The following is a 25,345-nucleotide window of genomic DNA, read 5'->3' on the forward strand; positions in this document are numbered from 1 at the left end:
CCCAGTTCCTGCCTGCTAAGAATTCCCTTAATATATACTGTTAGACTGGGAGGGGTGAGGGAAGGAGAGCCCTTGCTGTCATTAAAAAGGAAAGGAAAAAAAGGTCTAATCAAATGAATCCCTGCAGTTCATTTCCTCTTACGAGGTCTGTGCTCTGTAATTACATTACCCAAGAAGCCTTTCTTCTTTGAGTTCACGTGAAATCTTAATGGTTTTATTCCCCCTGGCCTTAGTTCAGTCAGTATACATGAAATTACAAAAGTTTTTCAGTGTAAACTTGAATTAGAAGTTGGTGGGTGTGGTGCTTCAGATTAGAGCAAACTAGTAAAAAGAATAAATTCCTTAAAGGGACATTTGCTGGGTTGGGAGTGCATTTAACATAACCCCACTACCAAGGAGGAATATTGTTTAAGAGAACCCAACCCACCAACAAAGAGTGCCAGCAATGCAGAATTCCCAACACAGAGCAACTGTCAAAAGAATCAGATACTCTGTTAGGAGGTAAGTAATGCTGGCAAGTTGTTAAACACACATATAGGTATTTTCATATTGTGAATAAAACACTGTAGAAGATACTCAATACCTCAAAGTAGTGGGATGGATTTTCCTAGTTTGCTCATGGAGTTCTACTGTTGCTCTTGGTAGAGATACTGAAGCCAGTTTGGGGCACTTTTGGTGATTTGTTCTGTAGGAAACTGTCCGGATGATGCAACACCAACCTTTTAAAAAGGAGAAACCAGAACGTGGTGAAGCAAATAGGAAGTGAATGTTTTCATCTGTCACATATTCACCTTTTTCCTGATGAGGAAAAGAGAGATTTTGCAAATGTGGGTGGTGTTTTATATCTCAGTTTCATTGCAGAGAGATCAGGAGGGAGGGAAATGAATGCTTTGCTGGATATCGTCGAGCAGCTTTTGCCTCTTGTAGCTTCTTCAATCAATTTTGGTTAAAATGAAAAAAAAAAAACTTTTTACAGCAGTGCAGGAAACTGAGACACCTTTTTAGAAACTGAAATGGGATTTAGGGTGAATATTTTGTTATCTGATACTCCTGTACCAAGTGAAGCAGTAAATGAAAACGGTTTGATTGCAGCTCCATGCCAAGTCATGCCCCCTCTTGCAACCAGTCACGTATTAACCATCTCACTGTACCTGCAAACTCCTTGCACAGTAATTTCAGTACTTTCTCACGTCAGTGTTGCAGACTGTTTCTCTGCAATTGCTATTTGCACTGGAATAATTCAATTCATTACATATCCTTTCTCCATTCACAGACATTCTACATTCTTTATGTGTGACTGTAATCTTAACAAACCTTGTTTGAGTTACGTGCCGTTTTCTCTTCTTTAATAATTAATTCAGTTAATAAGTAACTGAATTTTGTTAAATGTAAAAGTGTTCAGTCTGTTTTCAGATGAAGGATGAATGTTTTCCTGTCAGTCATTTTTTAAATCTTCTGAGCACTGAATAGTCTGCCAAACAGTGCTTGAACAAAGCAAATGTTGTGCATATTTTGGGGTACAAAATGGCAGGGGATAAAAGGGGGCAATTTACAACTGAAGTTAGATGTATTCTTCATCAAGTCCATTCTGCTTCATGTCACTGCATAGCAGCAGCAAGATTTAAACCCTTCAGTTTAGAAGGGTCACATCTGTAATAAATTATGGTCTTCCTTATTTCAACAGTAGCATTGTTATAAATATTTTCTTCCTGTATTTCTGTTTCATAAGCCAAATACCCAACATTTCTCTTCTTGTAAGTAGCCACACCATGGGCTGCCAAGGCTGGTTTATCATTTGCCTTGGAAAAGACACTGTGTAAATATTGCAGGATAAAACATTGGCAGAGAGAGGTTTGACCTGTGGGGAAGAGAGGTGAGGGGTTTGCAGGGTCGGTGCCAATAAGGCCAAGGCTTGAATGAGAACTGATACAGGAATGTCAGAGAGTTCAGCTGGTCTTACTGGTGGAGGGTCAAAAAACAGGTTACTGCAGCGAGCCTGTTTCTGCAGAAGTGAGACTGAACCACTGATTTAAATTGAAATTTGTGAGTGTTTAAATTTTTAGCCAGACCTAATGAACTTCCTCTCCGTGTTTCTAATGACACTTTTATATTTGGATGTAGGGATAACTGGGGATGAAGCTGTCAAAGGAAGTTCTGATGTCAAGGCACTGCTTTTCAGTGCTGTATCTGCAGGGTCTGTTCTTGTTACAATGTCAGCGTAGCAAAGAAGAGAAATCCATACAACCTCTTACTAGGAATAACAGGGTTTCACTGAAAAATATAATATTTTAGGGCAAGACATAAGTTTACATAGACTATTCCTAAGTAACAAGTACAAGGAAAAGTAGCCAAGAGTATTGACAGAATGAGTGATCCAGGGCTGTGTCATAGCAGAGCACAATTAGGTGATGCAGGGGTCAACACTTCAGCCCTGGGCAGGTTTTGGGGGGGACTTTTAAGCAGCTCCTTTGATGTTGGTGTAATGGTGGATAATGTGCAACTGTTAATGTGTTTTCTGCTCAGTCCAAGGGCCAGGAATACATGAGGCTCTGCAGAGCACCTATAAAACGCCTGTTGAAAAATGGATTGTTGTTTGCCCCAGGCAGTGAAACATATTCCTGGAGTGTGTGGGTGCTGCAGCGCTGGGAGCTCACAGGCTCCGTTCCAGGCTCTGCCCCTGACTCAGCTCTGGTGCCTGGGGCTCTCCAGGGAGAGTTCCCTGAGCTCTTAATTCTCTCATTATAAAATGTGGAGGTTATTACCTGCTTGCTTCCCTATACCAGCCTCACAGGGGGGTGAGTTAATGAACATCTGTTAATGTGTGGAAAGAAATGCTGTGGAAGTGCTGAAGCAGGAGCCATCCTGCTCACACGGCGATGGCACAGCAGCGGGTTGGGAACCTGCAGCTTTTTCTTATGGAGCTGTGCCGTAAGGCTAAATAACCACTTCAGCAAGGCACCTGTAGAGCACAGTCCCTGTCTCCAAAGCCTCCCCTGTGCCCCTGGAACTTGTAAGTGCTCCAGAGCTCAGGGCTGGGCCATGGGGCTGGTGCCACTGCTGGAGTTTGTGCAATCTCATATAACCCGAGTACGTGCAGCTCGTGGTGAAGGTGTTATGTCCCAGCTCCTGTTTGTTATCCTCACTCGATGAACGCCCTAATTCCCGCAGTGATGTCGGGAGGACGAAGCTCCGCTCACAGTCCTTTCTCCAGCCGCTGGAGCGGGAAGGCCCCGCTCGCAAGAGTTAATCGTTCCCAGCCTTTGGCGGTCTTGGCCTGGTCCTGGAAATCCGGCTGGATGCGGGCGGGTGCCAGGAGCCTCCCTCGGGCCGTCATGTGAGCAGTGTAAACAGCCGGCCGGGCGAGGGGAGGCTCGCTCGCAGTGGGGCAGAGTTCAGAGGCTGCGGGCCGGGGTTACTGCCGAGCAGCCCGGCTGTTGCCATAGCGAAGCCATTGCATAACGCTGGCATCGAACCAGCGCTCCGACGAGGCTCGGCGATAAAGGTCGATGCGTTTGTGCTCGTTTTGTTCATTGTTGCCGAGTCCCACTTAGCTGCCGCAAATGGAGTTCCAGGCATAGTTCCCGGCTGGCTGCGCTGGAAGCCGGGGCGGGGGTTTCACTGGCAGCGGAGCCGGCCCGGAGCTGGGTCATGTAATTGGGGCACTCACATGAGTGGGGCCCGCAAGACAGTGCCTACAAGAGCCTTGTTTGCATGAGCAGGAACTTTGCATGTCAGTGGAGTTTGTGGGATCGAGCTCGCAGTTCAGATAGGTGTTTCACTTCTGAGACAGTGTCTTATAGAAAGAAGTGATTTGATGGTAGTAATGAAATTTGCACCCAGCTGGAGAGCTCAGGGCATCAGAACCTCGGTGTTAGAGAGGTGGGTACCCCATGAGTTCAAGAAGTAAAGCTCCCGTATCATTGCACAGATCAAATGGATTGCAGGAGATGGTAGTTTGTGAGAGGCTGAGAAACCATGAAACTTTTTTTGGATGGAACTGGTAGAGGGAAGCTGGAATGTTGCGACATGGGAAGCTGCATTTGGAATCAGGCCATCATCCTCTTGAGATCTCTGCTGAAGTTGCATCTGCATTTACATAAGTTTTGGCATGAGAAATCAATGTCCATGAAGTGACTATTCTGTGCTTTCCCTTTCTAGATGATTAATTAAAGTGGCTGACGGATTGATTTGGCTACAAGCTGTCTCCTGGGGTTTCTGACTGTAGTTTATTTGTTATGTGGAATAGACCGAGGTCTATCTCTCTTTGGTCGAAGTGATTATGCTTTTGGCTGCCCTGCTCTTTGAGGGTCTGGCCATTGAGTCAGTGGCAAAGTCCTGTTTGACTTACCTGGGCCAGAGTCAGAACTGGTTTTGACTGTGCACTGTGGTGTATTTATCATTCCAAGAGTAAACAGATTTAATATTGAGGCTGTGGTGAAGGGTCACTAGGTTTGTTTGGCATGTGCAGGTTGTGGTATTTCAGTAATTTGCCTCTGAAAAATTTTGCTGGCTGCTGTGAGAGACTTTCTTTTCCTTCTCCTTGGGTTTGAATCCTTTCTGCTGTGGGGTCCTGGGCATGTTATGGTGCATGTGTGACAATACCAATGTACAAACCTGGCTAAGAGCACTCTGTATTCCCTTTCTACTTTTCCAGTGAGACCTCCTGCCCAGCACTTTGAAACTGGACGTCTGTCCTTGGTCCAGTGGTGCCAGGACTGGTCTAAGTTAGACATGGCTTCCTGGTGTATGGGTTAACATACCCTGTCCCAAGCTCTCCCCTGCTGAGCTGTTCTTTTTTCAAAGCATTTTACAAAACAAAAGAAAAAAGTAAGGGAGGAGTGAAGTCCTGTGGTCTGCTCCTAGGTGTCCTGGTTTTGCTGGTCATTTGTATTTCAGTTTTAAAACATCAGTTGTGACTGTGGGATTGCTGGGCTTTTTGTTCTCAGGACAACTTAGACTGTCAGGCCCCAGAGGAATTCCTAGACACTATGGCAAAGCCAGCAATGATAATGAGGAGGTGAACATGGCTGTGAGCTATTCTGGGATCTGCCTGATCACCTCATACAGGTCTGGTGATGCTCATTCCTTATAGTACAGATGGTGCTTTGGGAGAAATATGGTCTGTGTTCTTCCCCTGTTACTGTCCAAAATACCAGAGTGGCCAGAGACATCCTGAAGTGGTACATAATGGAGCCCAGGGAGCTGGGTGTTAGTAGAGACCACTCCACCTTTTACTGGATTTGGGTCAGTCTGTCCCTCCTCTGGGAGCTGACACAGACAAGAGCAGATTGTTCTAGGAATGTGGACCAAAATTCCCAGAGGCCACCAACTGCTGTAGTCTGTGTCTGCTGTTCAGGCTTTCCACTGAGCAGTTCCATCCATCTTCCTGGCCTTAGGAAGGTGTTGAACTGAGTCTGTTGCACACCCCTTTGCCCAGCAGTTGTGCTCCAAGATCCCTGACAGGTGTGTGTTTGAAGCTGTTTCTCTTATTAGAGGGCTGCAGAAGAAATTGCCAGTTGTTGCTAATGGATCTGTTGTTTAGGACAAATGCTAAAATGCACTTTGCCAACAGATAATTAGGAAAAGGTTGATGTATTCTTGTTTTCCTGACCTAGGTAGGGTCTTCAATGCTCTCCTTTCCTGGATACCTCTCCAAAGTGCCAGAGGAATTGAGGTCATCCCACACTGCCCTGTTGTCTGCTGCCCAAACCACACTGCAGTGGGCCAGAGGAGGAACTGCTGCCTCCTAATTCAGCATGGCAGCCCCAAATCTCCTGAAACTGCTAAGTCTGCCTCTGACTGATGTCTTCAGTGACCTCTGTTAATGGCCCCCAACAGATCACACACAAGTCCAGCTTCTATAAAATGAAAGGGAGGCCTCTTGCCCAGCACTTGGCAAGTCACTGCTGGCAGTCTGTTAGTGCTGGAAACAGCCTAAATGTTGGCTGGAAATGTGTCACCGACGTGGGATCTGCAGGCCCAGTCAGCCAATGGACACAGAATGTGTTCTGGTCCCAGAATGGCTGTCAGGGACAAAGGGCTGTCACTGCCTTGGCTTGGGGTGTAGTGCATGTGCAAAATGACTGCAGCTTAAACATGAATGAAAGTTGGGATTAAGTAGCATAATACACAGCACCCAACTTGAGAGTGAAAGGTAACGGGAGGGAAACTGCTTCACTTTTTAAAGAACTCTCTTGAGGGACTTGAACTTAGTTGTTTTGTTACTACCAGTCTCACCAGGGATCCAGACACACTCCATGGCACTGTGTGGTTTTGCAGACTTCTGCTTAAATTGGGGCTGGGGCCTCTCAGCAGAGCTTGGAGAGATCAGATGTGAACTGGAGCCCTGTCCTTGCTCTGGCAGCTGGACTCCAAGCTGTGTGTGGCAGCAAGGTACTCAGTGCTCATGGCCTTGTGTGATTGATTGGCCAGTGATAACGACTGCACAGGTCAGATGTGTTCTGCACACCAATTCCTGAGCATGTGCCAGCAGCACAGGCATAACAGCAGTGTCACTCATGGACTGTGACCACGGAGTGTGACACCTGCACGTGAGACTCCCAGGTCTCGTTTCTCCTCTTGCAGGTCCTGTGTTGGCAGCACAGCTTTGGGGCAGTGCTGGTGACTGAGGGCATGTCACCCACAGGTGGGTGAGACCGAGGATCAGACAAGGAGTTGTAGATATATGCCAGGAATACTGTTCTCCAGTGGTGTGTCCCTCCTAGAAATCACACTCCTGAGCTTCAGCATCTCATGGTGACACCTGTGTGACCACAGCAAGGTGCCCAGTGACACACCCAACCCCTGCCTTGTGCCTTGGCAAACAGGGTCTCCATTGTTGGGATAACACTTGGCCCAGATGTCTCAGCTTTCTTATGTGCTCTGCAGAGCCTGGGGGATTTAACTTTAAATATTGCAGTGTTTCTGCTAAAAAGAACATGTTCCAAGGAGTATTCCTGCTGTTTGCAGCTGAAAGCAAAGTGGTTTGTGATGACGTGATTTGGGAGCCCTTTCACTGTTTGGCACCAGCTCCTAAGGAAGTCCTGACTGTTGGAGATGTTATCCTTGTTGCAGAGTTCCTCTGCTCCATATGGACACAACTGTTCACTGTAGTCATACTTTTGGAGCTTTATGCAGTATTTTGTATATTTTGGGCTAGACCTTCAAGCCAGGACTAAGATACTGAACATGATTCAGTATCCCATGGGAAGACAATGCAATGAGTAAAGGACAGGTTTATGGGGTTCCCAGTACACAGGGTTGCCAAGACATATGTTTTACATTTCCTTCTAGAAATCAGAGAACTTAACACTTTTCTTAGTAGGATCCCAAACTTTTTACATAGGGGTGAACATAGAATTATTTCCATTTCACAGGTGTGAAGAGCAGAAGTTACAAAAGCTGTGACTAAATATCAGTTCAGAATTAGATGAGTTGAATTTTGGTTCCTGTCTTACACAGCAGGGCCTGATGCCTTCTCCTTCTTTAAAAACTCACTTTTTAAAACTAGCTTTAGCCACTGTAGTTTCTATGCATTTCTGGTCTCAAAAGGAACCATCAATTGTTTTTGTTTGAAGACATTGAATATGAACTTGTTCCTGCAGAGCTTTGTGCTGTAATTTATCAACAAGGCGCTGAAGCACAGACGTCAAATGAATACCAGATTTCAAATTATGATAAGCAATTGTGTTATCTCTGTGAATAGACATCAGTCTCTGCTGAGAAATCATCAATAATTCATTAAAAAAAAAAAAGAGTACAGGGACATTTGGATAGATCTTTGCAAACAACCAGCCCTGTGTGCTGTAATAATTCCTTTGAATTTAAACCCAAAAGGTGCTTATTTCTCAGACAGGATCACGTGATCATGCCCAAGTCAAAGAGCATGTTCCCTTGAGACCTAATTACCATTTACCCTTTGGGAGTTATGGAGGAACTTGGAATATTACCTGTTAGAGGTGTGCTGGGTCTGTCCATAGCTCAGTGGGGAACTCTCCTGGAGTGCTGAGTCTTTGTGTCCTTTCCCTTTACCCACAACTTCTGCTTGGCATGGCCACAGCAGTGACCTCAGCACTTCCCTGGCATCTAAACCTACCTAATTTACCTTTGAAACTTGTATAAAGTAGGTCCATACTTAGACATTGAGGATGGGAGAAAAGGATTACGTCAATTCTGTTTTATCCTTTTGTGAAATGCTTGAAGTGCATTTTATTGATAATATTCCAGTCATTAACATTTTCACCACTTCCTTTACCTCCTACCTACACCAAACCCTAAGATTTTAATTTCCAGTCTTAAAATACAACTCTCAGAATAGCCTGTGTTTCTTTACTATGAGGAGAGGGAGGAAGCTGCCGGTGTAAAAATTTCAGCTTGAGCTTCTCTGTCGTAGGTGGTTTTTCATTTGACAGTTAACATCCTGCTTGAGTCCATCTCTTTCCTAAATTGTAGGTTGTTACATTCCAATAAGCACACAGCATCTGTTCTCTGTAGAACATGATGTTGCAAGATGCTGATCATTTATCTAAGTGGGCTATTTTCAATTGAATCAGAGACGTCCATGCAGCCTAACAGCAATATTTCCCTCCTGTCTGTAACTGCCCATTATAGGAAGAGAAATTTATGAATAGTTATAAATGTCAGGATTTAGAGGCTCTGCTTCGAGACCTGGGGCTCTCCGGTCTTAACTTATCTCAGAATAATCTCCAAAATAAAAATTCTGTGCTCTACTTTGGAGAGCATGAAATCATTTGTGTTTACACAGTTTTTTCAATTACTTTGATGCTGTGATATAAAGGTCACTGATTGCCTCTAGTCATCACATGGCTTTTTCACTAATTGTGCACTCACGTCATGTTGTTCTGTGGGATGTTTCACTTTTTGATCCAGTTTCATTGCCCAGATGTTCATTTTACACAGTTACAACTTTACACAAAGGGCATCCTCTGTTCCAGCAAACACACTGGTGGTTGTTCCAGCTGGGAACTCGTGCACAGCAGCTCACCTGCTTCCACCATCAACCTACTGACCTTTGGGCTGATTTGATGTAAAATCACTCATTGGGGATAAGGAGGAGAAAATATGCAAAAATGTTTCCTGGTCCTTAGCCTTGGACTGATTAGGGTCATGCTGCAGGATGAAAAGACAGTAAGAAATGGGAAAACTCTTTAATTTTGACCCTTTTGGTGTGTAGTGGGGTGGAAAATCACATCAGCACCTTGAAAGTTTTGCTCTGGTGTCTTGGAATGAATTGATGGAGACCTAAACATCTCCAAGAAGGAACCCTATTGCCCACTCCCATAAAGGCTTCATGTCAAGGCAGAGATGGAGCCTGACAGTCCCATGGGGGTGGCTGTCAGGTATCCAGAGCCACCAGGGCCTGGGGATTTCCTGGCTCACAGATTCCAGGAGGGGTGGATCTCAAGGTTATCCCATAAAGTGCAGCCCATTTGCTGTTTGTTGAGCCACGTGGACATCACACAGAATGACTGTTTGGTCTAACTTAACCTTTAGAGCAGTCATGAGAGCTTAGTTCATGAGCAGGATGAATGATGTGCAAGGCTTTGAAGGAAGATTGTGCGAATGAAGGCACTGGCTGTTGCTGAAAGGCCTGTGGAAGATGAGCAGTGGAAAATTGGACAGGGATTGGGCAGTATATCATGGAAGGAGGGTATAACTTGGCAATATATATCTGTGAAGTTTTTTAAATCTCTGCCTCGGCCAAAAGTGACCTTCCAAATGACAGGAATCTGGCCATCTTGAGCCCAAATGTTCCTAGAAAGACGACCCTACAAAGTTGTCCTGGCTGCTGGCAGGGATAGCACTGCTGGCAACAGGCACAGTGTTTTAAGGGCCAGGCTGAGGTGTAAGAGGAGCTACAACCCAGAGCAGGCAGAGGAAGGGGCCTGGAGAGGAGCTGGCAGCAGGCAGTGATTTTTGACATGTCTCCCATTCAGCTCTAAGGCTGCTGGGCAAGACCTGCACAAGGTGGAATTGTGGTTTAATGTGCTGATACGATTTGCTGGGGCCCCCTTGTAGCTCCCTACAAAGGCCAGAATATCCAGGACATCCACTGCATTCTTCCTGTGCAAACCTAGGGAGGGGGAACTGCAGATGCCACTGTCTGCTGTGTGCTCAGCGTGGCAAGGAGGAAAGCAAGGGAGTGAGATGGAGAAAAGCAGGAGTCCTGTCTGCTTCTTGCTACCCAGAGTGGATGGATAAATAGAAAGGTACAAAGTTTTGTTTTCCAAACACGATGTTTCCCACAACTAGTCCTGCTGGAATTGGTGAGCAGAGACAGACCCTTCTCCACACTGCAGCAACTGCAGCACCACAGTTCTCCATTTGCCTCTCTTGAGGCTATAGATCTCCTGGCACAGCTGTAAATTCCCTGTACAGTGCACAGCATGGCTTTTACTGAAAATTGATGGGAAAACAACTCTTCTGGAGCTTTGTTCCATTGAAAGTACATTCTTCTATGCATCTCCCCATTTTCCCCTGCATCCAAGCAGCCACCTGCATTCATTATCAGGCACATGGAATGCCCATAAAGTTTCCTTCCAGACTGGAATGGCTTGGTGGAAATGAGGCCAAGTGCCCAAACCCCTCTGCCCTTGCCACCAGCCCCCTCCAGCAGTGTGACCTGGGAGGCCTCTGGTGCAGGATTTGTGTCTTGATCTGTGGCAGTGACTGACAGCAGCAACAAGGAGCTCTCTGGGGCAGAGGACGGGCAGGGCCGTGGGGAGCTTTGTCTCCTGGGACAAGCTCCAGGCTGCTCCAGGGAATGTGCTAATTTTCACTCCTTTACAGTCCTTTATCTCAGCCCTTCGACCTTGAGCTCAGAGGCTTTATCGGCGTTATCCGGGAAGGCAGGGGGGAGTTAACCATTTAAGTGCTGATGTTTCTGAAGCACAATGAATGCAGCATGTTTCAGTAGTGCAGCACTGTCAGTGGACCGTTGTTCAGGTCTGCTGAGAACTGGTTTATGATGTTAGGAATAATATTTTAAACTGAATAGATGCTTTTTGAACTACAGCAGTTCTCAAAGTTTGTATGTCCCTACAAAGTTCCTCGGGCGTGTAGAGACCTCCTGTAAGACTGTGTCCTGTGGGCATTGCTGCATGGGGTGAAGGGACTTGGGTTTCTTTGTCCCCTTTTCATCCTTACCTGGACCCAGTTATTGATATCCAGAGCACAGGTGGAGTATTACTGGTCTGCTTTCTGTGGGTCCCTACTATCATGGTAACACACCTTCAACTTTATAAAGTATTATACAAACTCTTACCATAAAAAAAAAGTCATTTCCTGGAGCAGTCTGGATGAATGTATTGCCAGTTCTGCTGCTGACTCCTTGGGGTGACTCTGGGTTTGTCATTTAACTGTGAGTAACTTTTCCTGTTTGCAGAATGAGCTGAAAATACTTCCATGGGCCATGGTGGCTACTAATGAGTTATGAATGTGCTTATGTACATGTGTGTCTTGTTTGGTAAGATCGGCTTCTCTTCTGTCCCTGACAAATATTAGGCAAGAAAAATATTTCCTTTTCCTTACTGGGGGTAAGCAAAGTGAGTAGAAGCAGGATTTTTTGTGGAATATTCCTGCTTAATCAGTTCAGTGTTCATGGAGTTAATTTGCTCATGCCTTCAGATTGTTTTGTTTCCAGGGATTCTAAACCGTTGCCTCCAGCTGTTCATTTCCATTGACGAGGATGATCTTTATCTGTCTAAACTAGTTAAAACCTGCTCCACTACCCAGCAGCCTTTTTGGAGACAGCCCAATAAAGCTGAGTGCGGTGGCTATGACACCAAAGCCTCCTGGACATCATAAATTCCAAGCCCTACTTTTTTTTCCTGACCTCTCCCTGTTGGAGCAGCCCTCCTGTTTTAATGAGACCCTTCACTTCCTCCTCGGCTCCATTTAACCCCCATCCAGAAAGGGCAACGATATTTGCATTGTAAATAACCAGTGCAGAATCCCCTTTAGACTAATTTACTGCTTTCATATTGTCAGATGAAGCCCTAACATACCTTGAAGGTACCATTTGAACAACTGAAGCCCTGTTGACTTGCACTTGGACTCTGCTCTGTGTGTGTGTTCCTTGGGATGTTTTACTCGAAGCGTATTTTTAAATGTGCTCTGTTCAGGGCTTGCTGTGACATGCTGGGACTTGTCATATCTTCGGGGTCAACAGGGCCACTTCATCTTCAAACAGGAAATGTAAAAGTTTGTGTCTGAGCAGATGAGATGCAGGTTTGTTAAGCTGATGAGACAGCCACCAGATGGACCAGGGAATCCAGTGGTGACACTCAGGTGTTGTGTACATCAGTCAAAGGTGTTGTCTGTACAAGAGGGAATTGAGAACAACACAGAACTTTCTGTAGCTGTAATATTGCTACAGGGCCCAGAGCTGGAACGTGTGCTCTGGTGTAGGAACACCTTCCCTTCTGCTGGGGTTTCTAATTCACATTATTTTGGCCTGAGCTGAACAGGAGCACGGAACACAACAGGGAAAAGCCGATGGTCAGTTTGTACTTCAGGATCTTCCTTCTACTCCTACTACTGTTAACAGCAGTGGGAAAATTTGTGCCCAGAAAACCTCTGATGAAGACCCAGGCTGAGCTTTACTGTGGAATGTGCCAAGGAGACATTTTCCCGTTGTTCTGTTGCAGATGTTGCCGTCCCTGCTGTCTGGGGAGTCAGCAGGGCCTGAGGAACTGGGATGTACCTCCCCTGCTCCGTGCTGCAAACAGCTGGATCGGTTCAGTTCCCAGCCCGTGTGTCTGGGAGAATGCTGTGTAGTCACTTTTCTGCTAAAACCACCTCACAGCAATTACCAGACTTCCAGAGGAGGGAAAGGTCTGAGAAAAAGACCCGTTTAACATGTCATTATTAGTCTTTAGCAGCTGTGTGTTATCCTATTGTTACTAATAACCTTTGTAACTTTGCGAGCAATGTTTTCTTGGCATCGTTCAGACATAATGACTGGGGGGTCAAATTCAGCTCTCAGTTGTGTAAATATGGAATGTTCTCTTGGCTGTCTGGTGCTATTTTGCATTTGGCTCGTGGTTCCTGCCCCTAGAATCCTGCAATCCAAAATACCCAGGCAGAGAGTTCAGTCACAGTATGCTCTGCATACCAACTGGGTATGCAAAGCACAAAATAAACAGATGAAGAACTACTATCAAATCCAAGCCATATAATTATGTCTCTGTTGTCCTCTGGTTGTGATTAATGGATTTTTCCTGAATAAAGGAGAGCAGGAGTTTGATTGGCACTTTTCCTGTGTAATTCACCAGTAGATTATGGTTGTGAAGTCTTTCAGAAAAATATGACTTAAAAGAGGTTTTGAATAAAGAAATAATTTTTAAAATAAAGTTGAAAATGAAGAAATATGTTTGGGATGAATCAGGAACAAGAGTTGACAAAATAGATGTTGCTTGAAGTAAAGCAGTTGGAAAGTCTGCCTTAATGGTAAGAGGAAAGGGAGACCTTGGCAAATCCATGAGGAGGGTGTTGGAACTGCTGTTTTCCTTTCAACTTTCCGATATCCAGTGTTGTAAGACATAAGGTTCAGAGGGTTTTTATGGTAAATAAATTTATCTTGATTTCGTTCTCTGATAGGGGGGATCTCTCTTTTCTAGTATGGCCTGTGCAAAGTTCTCAGCAGTGAAGTGACTAATTGCACTTCTCATTTTCAGGGATCTTCCAGATAATCCTGCTGTGGAATGGGACACACATCTCCTCTCCACCATTGTGCTGGAGCACATAGAGGCCAAGAACATCAACCTGGTAACGTGACACTTCCTACAGCACAGGCCACATCACTTTTGAGCTGCTGTTCTGGGCTTTTCCCTTCCCTCTGGAAGCTTTCTCTGGAGTCTTTGAGTTCAGGATGTGTCTTTTCTCTCTGGAGATCTTTCCTTGCTTCCCAATGAGAAATGAACAATAGTGGAATTTCGCTTTTGTAGCTCCTCAAGTGGTTTCTGTATTTTAAAGTAACCATGTTGCCCCTTTGCTGGGTTTAATTGATGGAGGGAGCCCATCTGGGGTTAAGGCTTAGCTTTGAAGCCCACTGGCAGGTGTGTGTTAGAGAGCTCGATTAGCAGGGTTATAGGTCGGGATTGAAGAATATTAAACTGGGACATTTCCTAGCACTGGGGGGTTTTTTCCTCACAGAACAGGAATAAAGGCCTAAGCATGGAAAAGGTCGTGTTCTGTTCTTCTCTGTTGAACCTTACTTTGATCAGGCACTGACACCCAGATTAGCAGCAGAATCACAAAACTCTTAAAGCCTTTCAGCACTTCAGAAAACAAGAGACCACATCTCCTGTAGCATGAAAGTCCCAATGAGCACAAACCCCAGCATCATGCACCCAACTTCGTATTGATTCTGAGGCTAATTTTCCATGAAATTCACTGCTGTGCACAGAGGCAAATGCAGTTTTCCTGGACTCCTTTTGTGCCTTTTGGCCCCGTGAGTAGATAGGTTTTAATCTAATCTGAAAGCTCCTAACACAGGAGGGTTTGTATTGCCTGTTTGTGACTCTCACGAGCACTAAGACAAGTGCACCAGAATCCCAGCAGAAATTCTGAAAACACTAGAACTCCTCTGGATGGTTGGGAAGGATTAGATCTTTGCCTCAGGGAAAATTAAACTCCAGCTGTTTGTGCTGGGGGAGGCAGCAGTTTGCCACTAACAGAGCATGAGATGAACACTGAAATGTGGGGTTTGCAAAGCAAACATGAAACATTCCTGATCACGGTGCTGTCCCTGCTGTGCTGCAGCTCCAGCTGGAGGAAGGGGGAGGATGGGAGCTGATTCCCATCAGCTCTTCCCTGAGCAGCACAGAGGATAAATTACTGCAGCAGGACATCAGCAGTACCAAAGGCAGCTGAAGCAGCTTCTCAGGGCTGGTGGTAATGAAACACAGATTATTTTGAGTGTCCCAAGTAATCACAAAGGTCTCAGATGTTTGCTGCAATACCATTCATTTAGGAGCAGACCTAGTTTGCCAACAACAGCAAGAGAAGCACCTAATTACCTTTGTTGAACACTCTGCAGTTTAAAAACTTCAGAGCTTGCTATCTGTGAGCTCCTCTTGGAACACCTGCTGTCCTAAAACAACGGCCTTGCCTTGAAAGGTAAACTGAGCCCATTTTTCACTAATGTTGAAATTGATAAAACTGGCTAAACATGTTCAAAGAGCTTTGTCAAAACATAAACTGGTGGCATTTCGATCACAACAGACCAACTCAGTGGAATCAACATGATTGAAAAATGTGTGTTGTTGTAGCTATCCCAATGGGAAAACTTCCCCCAGTTCTCCCAGTAGTCATAACATCAACAGTGGTATCTTTATTTACAGAATATGTGGGTCACCAATAAGTGACAGTGGAGAAGGGGCTGCACTTCCAACGTATCCACAAGGAAGGATTACAAAGCAAGGAGTCCCACCTTGTGGGAGTACTGTTGTTCCATTGCAGAGTTAATTTGCTCAATTGCCCTGCAAGTCCATGAGTGGCTCAATCTTTTTGAGAGCTACAGGGACATATTTCATCCAAGCTCTACATTAAATAGTGCACACACAGAAATTAACGGTTGGTGCACTCAAAGCCAAAACTAATTTATAGACTTTGGAAATTATTTCCTGCCTGCTGGATTTACAAGCAAGAGTCAGTGTTGCACGGAGAGGCAGCCAAGGCTCCTCTGTCTCCATCCAGATTAGAAAGTATTTGGTGTGTAAAAAAAGTTACATAGTATTGTGTGAGCCCCAGGCAGGCTCTTGTTGCTCCTAAATCAGTTCCAAGAGACATTTCCAAACGCACAAGAGATTTAAAGGGAGTTTGAATATCACTGGCCTCTGTGACTGTAAGGGCCCATGGAATGATGCTCAGAGGAAGGCCATGAGAAATGGAATTGCTTACTATGGCATTTTAGGGGATGGTCCTTCTTAAAAAGGAAAGAGACCTTTCTCTCCCCCCCAGCAGATGTTTGCTCTGATGGAAGCACTGTGTGACACCAGGAAGAGGAGGGAGACCCACAGCTTTGAGTGCTTTTTTCCTCCAATGCACATGGTGTGAGGAGGGATCATGGACTCCAGACCTCTCAGGAGTTTTCTCTTCTGCTGGTAATTGAGTAATTTCCGCTGTGCTCTCCCCTCTCCGGAAGGGATTTCTGGACCTGTTTGTCTTGGCTGCTGCTCTGGCTTCCACTAGTGAAAGCTCCATTTCCTGAATACCAAGGTCACCCAGAAGAAAAACCAGCAACACCAACGGCAGCAGCTCCCATTTCAGAACAGGTGTGGGGAGGGAACTCCCTCTTGCCCTAAAGATTTCATTGAGCAACAATTTCTACATGAAGTATATTTATTATCCCAGAACTGGCTAAGCCTGTTTTTAACCCAGACAGTTTCAAGATGTTCAGGTTTTCTCATCCTGTCCTGATTGTCTGCTTGATTTCCTCATCAGCCTGGTTCAGGTTAGGAGTTAAAGCCAGCACAGCACTGAGTGGAAGGAGCAAATGCTCCCGTGTGAAAATATCTGCAGCATGTGAGAAAGAAATTCAGATCCATTATCAGTGAAATGAATCCCTGAAACCAGAGGAATATATTTACATGTGATTGCTGCCTGCTTGAAGGCACGAGCAGCACAGTGGTGCTGTGGAAACAGTGCCCTGTATAGACAGCACACTTAGAAGCTGCACTCTGGGCCGAGGGAACATCTCTGCTGTGTGCTCAGAGGGATCTCTGCAGGGAAGAACCAGGATTTCCATGGTATTCTCTTTGCAGACAAAGCAAATGCCACCGTGGCCAGGTCTGTGTGCACATACCCTGGGAATTGTACTTACAAATTTGTTTATTTGAAGAGATAGGCAATTCAGGTGCAAATGTCCCAACAGTAAACTGGACAACAGCAACAGAAAATGAACTCTGTGCAATCTCTTCAGATAGTTCAGATGTTATGTAAGCTCAGCAGCACTAAGAACAGCAGCTTCTGTTTCAAAGCAGATGTGGAGAAGAAAAACCTCCAAAGGTGTTTCTGAACAGATAATTTCCATGTCAAGAATATTTCCTAACCCAGCCTTGTGCTCCCACAGTTGGTCTGAGCCAGTTTTGTCAAAACAACAATTAGTTTATTTAGTCTGCTCACTGTAGTCTCTTATCTCGGTCTTCTGGTTTGTTCCCTTGTGCCCTCCACAGAAGGAAAAAATGTGTGTTTTGGCTTGCCTGGGTTTTTAGCTTGGTTTCCTAAGGAAACAGGAATAATGCAATGATATTTATACGTGTGTGCACATGCAAGTTTCAAAAGACTTCAGAGCCCATTGGCCAATTCCAACTGCAGGGTACTGGTCTTAAAAATGTTCTGCTTGTAAAGGTTACGTGAAAATCAATGACCAGGCAGGAGAGACAGACCCTTTCTCCATCCTTATTTAGTGAAAAGGTTTAGTGCAAGTCCAGCCCTTATCAGACTCACGCTATTATTCACCTGAATAGAAATTTATTCTGCCTGCAGTGAGTGGGGGATGTTGTCATCTCAGGAAAGTGCCACTCTAGGTAGGAGTGACTTCAGAGCATGTTTTTTCTTATCTGCAAAATACAGGGTGCTATGCTCATTCCCTGAGCTGAATTTATGAATGTTTTTCCCAGATGAGCTGCTCCAAAAGCTGGTATCCATAGGGAGGGCTGAGCACCAGGGCAGGCCCTGCAGAGCTCCTGGGTAACGCTGATGTACAGCAGCCAAAGCTGAAGATATCCTGTTTCTCTTTATGAAATAAGGGTTGGCCAGAAAATGCTTCTTTGTACCTGAATGAAGCTGAATTCGGTCCCACCACTTCCTGCCAGCCAAGAGCAACCTGGGCTGCCTGGTGGCAGCATCTTTACAGCCACTGGGCAACGTGGAAAGTCTGGCTGTGGACATGTTCTGGGTGGATGGGTTTAAAGCAGGCTTGTCTGAAGGTTGTGGGTTTTGAAGTGTTTCTGATTGCTGTCTCTGTGCTTCCTCTCCCTCTTTAGCAATGTCCCCTGTGTGGGGAGGGCCTGACAGAGGGTGGAGGAGCAAGTTGCAGGACGGGTGAGGTGACTTCTGGCCTTCCCTTGATCTCTAACCCAGTGCCCCAGGCCCTGCACATAAAACAGATTTTGAGAAGGGAGCTGTGCTGAGTGAGCCAGGCAGTGCCATTCTTCTTCTCCTTCCCTGAAGAGAGAACAAGCTGGCAAGGGAGCAGACATTGGTTGAGATGTGGGGAGTTTATAATTTCTCCCTGGTCCCAGAGAAGGGAGCTGTGGAGGGCTCTGCTACTGGGCCTCTCTCAAAGACTGAACTTTGGACTGGCCAGGGACTGTCACTGTCACCACCCAGAAGGAGAACCAGCACACATTCCCTGTCTGCTCTACACTTTGTGCTGCCTGTTTGGCTGCTAGGTTGGAAGTGGGAACCTTTAAATACCCACTGCCCAGCACCACAGAGTGAGTGAGCCCTTAGGGTGGTGCTTCACCCCTGACACATCATTGGCTGGTCTGAGGGCAGGGAGCCAGGGGTGTTCTGTGCTCTGGGCAGTGGTTAGTGCTGTGTTCACACATTACTTCTGCATTATGAAGTTCCCATTTGTACAAAAGTGCAGTCAGCTGATTCTTTAAAAAGGCTTATTCTCATATCAGATTATTTTATCACTGTGTTATCCTCTGGTGAAGCCTCTTTACAACCAGGACAGTCGTCCACGATCGTGGGGCTCTTCTTACAGCAATGTGTCCTGATCCACAGCACAGCAAAGTATAGTTTCACTCTGTCATTCTAGGATGTTCTCAGATCCAGGAGAGAGTGATTCATAGAGCTGGACCTCTCGGGTCAGGAACATGTTTGCAACAGATCATTTTGAAAGTGACCTTTTGGCCTGGTAATAAGTAACAAGTGCATCCTGCCAGTGGGAACATGATCTTTGTCATCTTTCTGTTGTTCAAGCTGTTAGACTGTGTAGTCATCTAGTTCCAGAGTGGCTTGTTTGTTTAGTTGTATTTCTGTGGCATGATGAGTTCACACACAAGGCCTCTTTGTGCAACACAAAAACAACTCGTTAGTTACAATGGGCTGGGGCAGTGCTGTGTTAGATGTCAAAGCTGGGAACTGCACAGTCTCCTCCTCCTCCTAAATGGTTCTTGTTCTGTGGTTTATTGCAGGTGGTGACCTTTGATGCGGGAGGAGTGAGTGGCCACACAAACCACATCTCTCTTTACTCTGCTGTCAGGTACAGTGTGCTCTTCCTGCATCCTCACCTGGGAGTTACACAGTGAACGAGGTGCTTGTGTGTGAGCAGAACCAAAACCAGCATTGATTTCACTGCTGTAACTGAGTGCCAGGCTGTGGGGCACAGGCTGTTTGGAGAAACTGCCACAGCTCTGTAAATAACCAAAGCATCTTTTAGTATTCCATCAGCTGGTGCTTTGCCAGGCTCCTTTTCACTGGGCCCTCTTTGCTCTTCCTGTCCTTGATCCCACTGAAATATGCCACAGATCACTTTGCACTTCTGGTTTGAGGAGGGTGTGTGAATAGCTGATGCCTGAGCTGTCGGTAGTTGGGTTTTGGAAAGTTCTGCACCACCATTCCAGGGGATGTTGCCATCCTGTCCAGGTCCCTGAATTTACCTCTCTGACCCAAGGACGTTGCTCTTTCACTGGAGCTGTCCCTGTTTACCACTCTTAGGAAGAGCCAATTAGTTCCTTCACCATTTTATTCCTTACATTATGGGACCCTCTGTCCCTGTGCTGTGGGAAGGTTGCTACACAGAAGGCCCTGTATTAAAATCACCCAAATTTTGCTGGCAGGACAGTCACTGTATTTTACTTTAGCGTTCTGCTCATTCAGACCTCACTGTGTCCTAGAGAGATCTCCTCCAGAGCTGCCCCTGCCTTTCCCAGGCATGAGAAGAACTCTTTGCAAGTATAGGTTGTATTTATAGCACCCATTTGTTTTCTAAATCATCTGTGCCATTCAAATAACTCTTCTGGCTCTCCGTGCTGACAACATCCCAGTGATTTGCCTTTCTCACTTGCCTAGAAAAAGCTACAGTGCCACAGAACCTGTACTGGGACCTACTGAACTCCTCTGGGAAGATGCTGAAAGCATTTGATGCTGGAATTCAGCATTAGAGGGGATCATGGCTGTTCCCAGCAACTTCTGGAATAGCCTAAAAGAAGGAGAGGGGGTGGAGTTAAAGCAAACTGTGTTTGTTTGGGCTGAGTTGGGAGATGCTTTCTGGCACAGCTAATTGAGGAGTGAGTGAGGAGCAGAGGTTGATGACCCAGGAGCAGAGGTTGATGCTCATACCATTGGCACAGAGGGACTGAAGAGCTTCCAGCTGCCTGGGCCTCTGTTTGCTCAGTCGATTGCTGCAGGACCTGCAAATAGGAAGGGAGGGCGGGTTGTTGTTTGTGTGTCCCCCTTACATCCTGAAGAGATCATGGGAAAACCAGCTGGCAGCTGAGTTATGTAGGAGAAAGTTAAGGAAAACTCTTGATTTTGATCTTGTCCTACTATGTGGTTGTGGAGAAATTACTTTCCTACCTTTGTGCTTTAGGTTTCCTGTGGGTGTGGGGGGGATTTAACCTTCTTCTCATCTCAGAGCATGTTACTGGAAATATTCGTTGTCTGCAAGCCCCTTGAACTCAGACCTTTGCATTAGTCCTTAGCTACAGCAGTCCTGGGCTGATGAGATCCATGCTGATAGGGACACCAGAGCACGAGCAGTTCTCATTAACTAAGGGCTGCTTTGTGTCTTGTCTCTGTTCCAGTCCTGAATCAGCAGAAATAACCATGGTGGCCCTGTCATCTGCATGTGGCAGGAGTGACGCTGTGGCCACCGAAAGGTTAAGTTTATTTTTAGTGGCTTGTTTGCCCTCATTATTTTTCAGTTTGTGTTATGGAGGAAGTAGAGCGTGACTGTATCACTCCTGACTCGCTGTGCCCTGATGAGATCTCACATGTTGGCCAGCACAGGCAGCACTGGGAGCACAAGCTGAGCCTTCTCCCTTCCCCCTGTGCCAGCAGAGCTCTGCAGAGCCCCAGGGGCCCCAGTGCTACATGGCAAGGAAAGGCAAATGAACTCTCCCCTCCAGGTATCATGTGCAATGTGTTTATTAACCATCTTTAAACAAAGTGTGCAAGGTTCTGCCTCCACTGTGGCTCTGAGTGGAAAAGATGAAGCAGAGGGCTGGTGCAGTGATCCTTGGCTCTTTTGGATTCTCCCAGTCCCTGGGAGATAGACTTGTGTCCACCACCCACGGGATTATTTCTGTAAGAGCAGGGGTAGAACAGGCTGTGTGACCCCTCCCACAACTCCTCGCTTCAGGAGGTGCAAATTATGGAACAGCTTCAAGGAATAAAACAGTTCAGGCAATGGTCATAGCTGAGCAGATGCTCAGTATTGTCTGCTAAGGGCATAAATATTTTTTCCAGTGTCTGGAGCAGAGGTTATGTTCAAAGGAGCAGGAACTATTCAGAAGAAATGAGCCCTTTCCCTTGCAGCAACCTTCCTCCTGACAGCTTGCAGGAGTCCAGCTGCTGTGTGTGCCTGCCTGGCCTTCAGATCTGGGAGGAACTGGGAAATGCCAAGGTTCGAGGGTGGATTTGTTCTTCTGCAGGGAAAAATGAGAAAAAACAGGGTGGGAGAGGAACACAAATTGCTGTTTGATTTCAGTCTCCCCTGGGAGTATTTCAGTTCTGGCTTCCAAACTGAAAAAGAGACCCAACCCAAACCCAAGAAAAACCCACAGTAGCAAAACAGAGGGAATTGGAAACAATCCTCTGTAGCTCTGCTTCTTTCTTTGTCACCTTGATTTAGCAGCATCATTCTCTCTTTTCCCCCAAAACAGGAGCTTTCCCTGTGGCCAAGAGAGGCTGGATCCTTTACGCTCATCCACAAGGAAGAGCAGGGTTTGAGTGACATCCAGGTCACTTTACTGCTCCCTCAGTGTTTGGCCAGTCTGTAGGCACTGTGGGAATAACCTTGGTAAATACTCTGTGACAGGAATATTGGAGAACCTCTCTTTTCCTGCACTTTGAAATGACGGTGTTTGCACTGAGATCACATGTAATATCAAGGGGGCTTAGTTTTGCATGAGTCACTGTGCATTTTGATTTTAAATAACCCCTCTTACCCAGGAGCCTGGCAAATGGGGGGCTGTTGGGTTTGTTGTTTGCTTGATTGCTTAGGATGGAAAGGAATCATCTTTGTGAGGAGGAGGAAGGACTGTACCACTTGTTTTCTTCAGTGAGCTATCAAATCCATTTCATCCCAGCTAGAACAGAAAAAAAATAGTCTTGTCTGCTTAGGGCAGAGCAAACTGAGTGGAAAATAGGAGCTGCTATATTTAACTACTGTGCATTGTGTTGTTATAGCAACTGCATCCATAAAACTTCTATCAATGATGCCATATAAAAAGCTACATCAAGGAATCATTAGCTGAGCCTATTCTCGTCAATTCCATTTGGAAAAACACCTCTCAGTCCTGCAGGATGTTTTTTAGCATTCACCAGCTCAGTGGTAGGTTGTAAAAGAGGCTGTGCAGAGGTAATATTTGGGAGCTTAGTGCTTTATCACTCTGGAGCTGATTATGATGCAGCCTGAGTGCCACTGATGCCTTGTTGCACTGACATGTCACAGCCTGGCTCTTGAATGCCCCATTTCTGAATGCCATGGGCATTGTGCAGAAGGGCTGCACTGAGGTTCCCTGAAAGAGGAGGGTTGGTTAAGTGCCAGTTTCAAATCTGTATATTGAAACAATGAACTGTCCAGCCAATCCCACAGACTCGGTGGGTACCGTTCCCAAAAGCCACCAACTGCATCACATCCCAACAAAGCACAGTTCTGCTTGTGTGGGGTTTCTAAGGCCAGGTCTTAAAGGATGTGTTGAGCAGGAAGGAAGCTATTTTTTTTGGTGATTAGCTTGATAATAGTGAATGATATCCCATTTACCACTTTATTTGATGCCTTCTTACAGTGTGGGGCTGGAATGGGACTCTAATCTCTCCCTCCTTTCAGCAGCTGTCCCATGCATTCTATTGATCTTAGATGTCCCTGGGGATCTTAGGAGTGGTGGCTGAGGTTGCACCCAGACTGCCCCCATAAGGTCAAGACAGAATTGTCCTCTACTCTTTATCCTTGGAGACTTCCCTCAGAGGACTCTGCCTTATGTCTGGTAATATACCATAGGCTGGGTATGTTATCCTAGATTTTATCTCATTCCTTCATTTACTCCCTCATTCCTTAATTTGACTAAGTTCATTCATCCCAGCCCCCCTTCCCTGACATGGTTGAGAGCCATTAGGATTAAAGTTGAGCACAGGGCACCAGCATTGAAGGGATTCCCCCCAAAGTAGTTTTTTATTCCCAAGAAACAGCCTCAGGGGATGTCCTTCCAGCATCATTAGGCAGTGAGTGGAGCTGTGACACTGCACATTCTTCTCCCAGGCAGTGCAGGGCCCAAAGCACAGAGCCAGGGAACAGCTCTGGCAGCTGGAACATCTCTGAATTGCCACTGGCAGAAACATCTTTTGCCACTGCTACACCTGAGTACAGAGAGCTTGGGCAGCATTTTACAAACTGCATGTTGCTACATGGTGTAGTTCAGGGTGCATGGAAATAGAGCCAGAAAGTCCAGTTAGGGAGGGAGGAGGCATTCCAGATAGCAAACATTCAACATCTGGCAAGTATATCCTTCTGATATCTCTGTGACTCTGAGGAGACTGGCTGTTCTTCCTCCTTCACATCTGTTTCATCAGATTAATCAGGCAGATTAGAGTTCGGGATTCTAAATGGAGCCCCAGCACAGCTTTAAGACATCCATTCTTTCCATGCTCTCCAGAATTGGATTTCCCCAGTGCTCCACAGCAGCCAGCACAGTCAGTTCAGTGAAGGGTTTTGCCTTTGGCACAGGAGAGTGTTTGGAGAGTGAAGTCATTGAATTCAGTGAACAACTTCTCATCAAATAGAACATGGCCAAAACCATAACACACCCACCAGGGGATCAGCCCCAGAGTTCTGTGTTCCCCAGAGGAGCTCTGTGTTCCCCAAGACCCAGTTTTCAGCTCTGTCTTGACTTGTTTCTTCTTTCCACCAAGTGGAGGTTTCACCGATTGGTGCCACACAGGAGCTGATCCACTCACTTTGCTCACATCTTTCCTTGAGGATGACTGAATAAATGCAGGGAATTTGGGAGGAACTCAGTCCTGAATTTGCAGGGTCGGGGCTGTTGGGCCATTTCAGTGGTTCTGCTGAGATGCAGCTGATGGCTGCAGACAGCAACAGCCTTCAAAGCAGCTGGTCCTCGAGGGAGGAGTCGGGGCTGAGCTCTTGCAGTGCAGAAATGGTTGGAGCCTTCAGATGTCTCATGGCCTTTTGAAATTTTTCATTGCAGAGGGTCTCCCACGGGGATCTGAACCTACCACAGGCACAACAGAGAGGGTGCAGTGAGAGGTGCCCTGTAATCACCAGCCTCTGGCACTTGGTGGGTGGGTGGGAACAAGCCACCTTAGGTCACTTCATGTTTAAAAAGAATTATAAAAAGTGTCTCCGGGGGGAAAAAAACAACACCCACATGGAAAAAGCTCCTGAAAAAGAGCGTGTTTGTGTTTGACTTTTGGGGATTTTATGCCAAACTCTTTCATTTCACCCAAACCACAGCAAGTCCAATCTGTAAAACAACATTCCCAAAATGGCAACGACTGAGAGCTGCAACCTCTCCCCTACTTGGAAGTGTCCCATGGAGACACTCCAGCAGGGTGGAGATGGGAGCGAGACGATGGATTTGGGAGAGGATTGGCTCATTTTGTGAACGTGTGCAGGAGGTAGAGTTTTGTGTTTCTCTCTCTCTCTCTCTGTAACCACAGAGTATCTCTCGCCTGAGAAATACAAATGAGCAAGGCTGCAATTCCTCTGCACATAGAGCTGGGTGGAGCCCATTCCCAGAGCTCTGCACTGAGCCTTGCTGAGTCCTGAAGCATTTGGATCAGGACAAAAAGGATGAGCAGGGAAGTAGTTTCTTCATGCCTGTTCTTCCAGATGAATGGCAGGTCTGCTGGCAGCAGCTTTGAGGACCTTTCAGTAACCAAAATACAGTTTGTGTCTGCCTGAACCCTTAGACAGCATAAACTCCTTAATTTGCTGCTGAATGAAACTCTCCTTCCCTGCTGAAGATGCTGCCTGTTCCTGGTGAAATGTTTCCATATGAAGTGGATCTCTTGCTCCTGTTTCTGCTGGCAGGAATGGTTATTATTAGTTCCCTCTGGGAGCAGCTCAGTAAGTGCTTTGAAGGTGCCTCCATGGCAGAGCAGCACACCCAGAACAGACACTGGG

The 25,345-nt window shown here is 46.0% G+C and overlaps 1 protein-coding gene across 1 annotated transcript in view; it reads left to right on the forward strand.

Annotated features, from left to right (window-relative positions):
* Positions 1-25,345, forward strand: part of PIGL (phosphatidylinositol glycan anchor biosynthesis class L) — a gene marked incomplete at its 5' end in the record, with an annotated part of 56,515 nt that overhangs the window by 22,559 nt on the left and 8,611 nt on the right. Inside the window, 2 exons of the mRNA XM_029961293.1 lie at positions 13,698-13,788; positions 19,173-19,240. Of these exons, the coding sequence (XP_029817153.1) occupies positions 13,698-13,788; positions 19,173-19,240 (159 nt within the window). The remainder of the gene's footprint in view (positions 1-13,697; positions 13,789-19,172; positions 19,241-25,345) is intronic.

This window comes from Manacus vitellinus, unplaced genomic scaffold (assembly GCF_001715985.3).
Source record: "Manacus vitellinus isolate BGI_N305 unplaced genomic scaffold, ASM171598v3 scaffold_32_pilon, whole genome shotgun sequence".
Classification (NCBI taxonomy): Eukaryota; Metazoa; Chordata; class Aves; order Passeriformes; family Pipridae; genus Manacus; species Manacus vitellinus.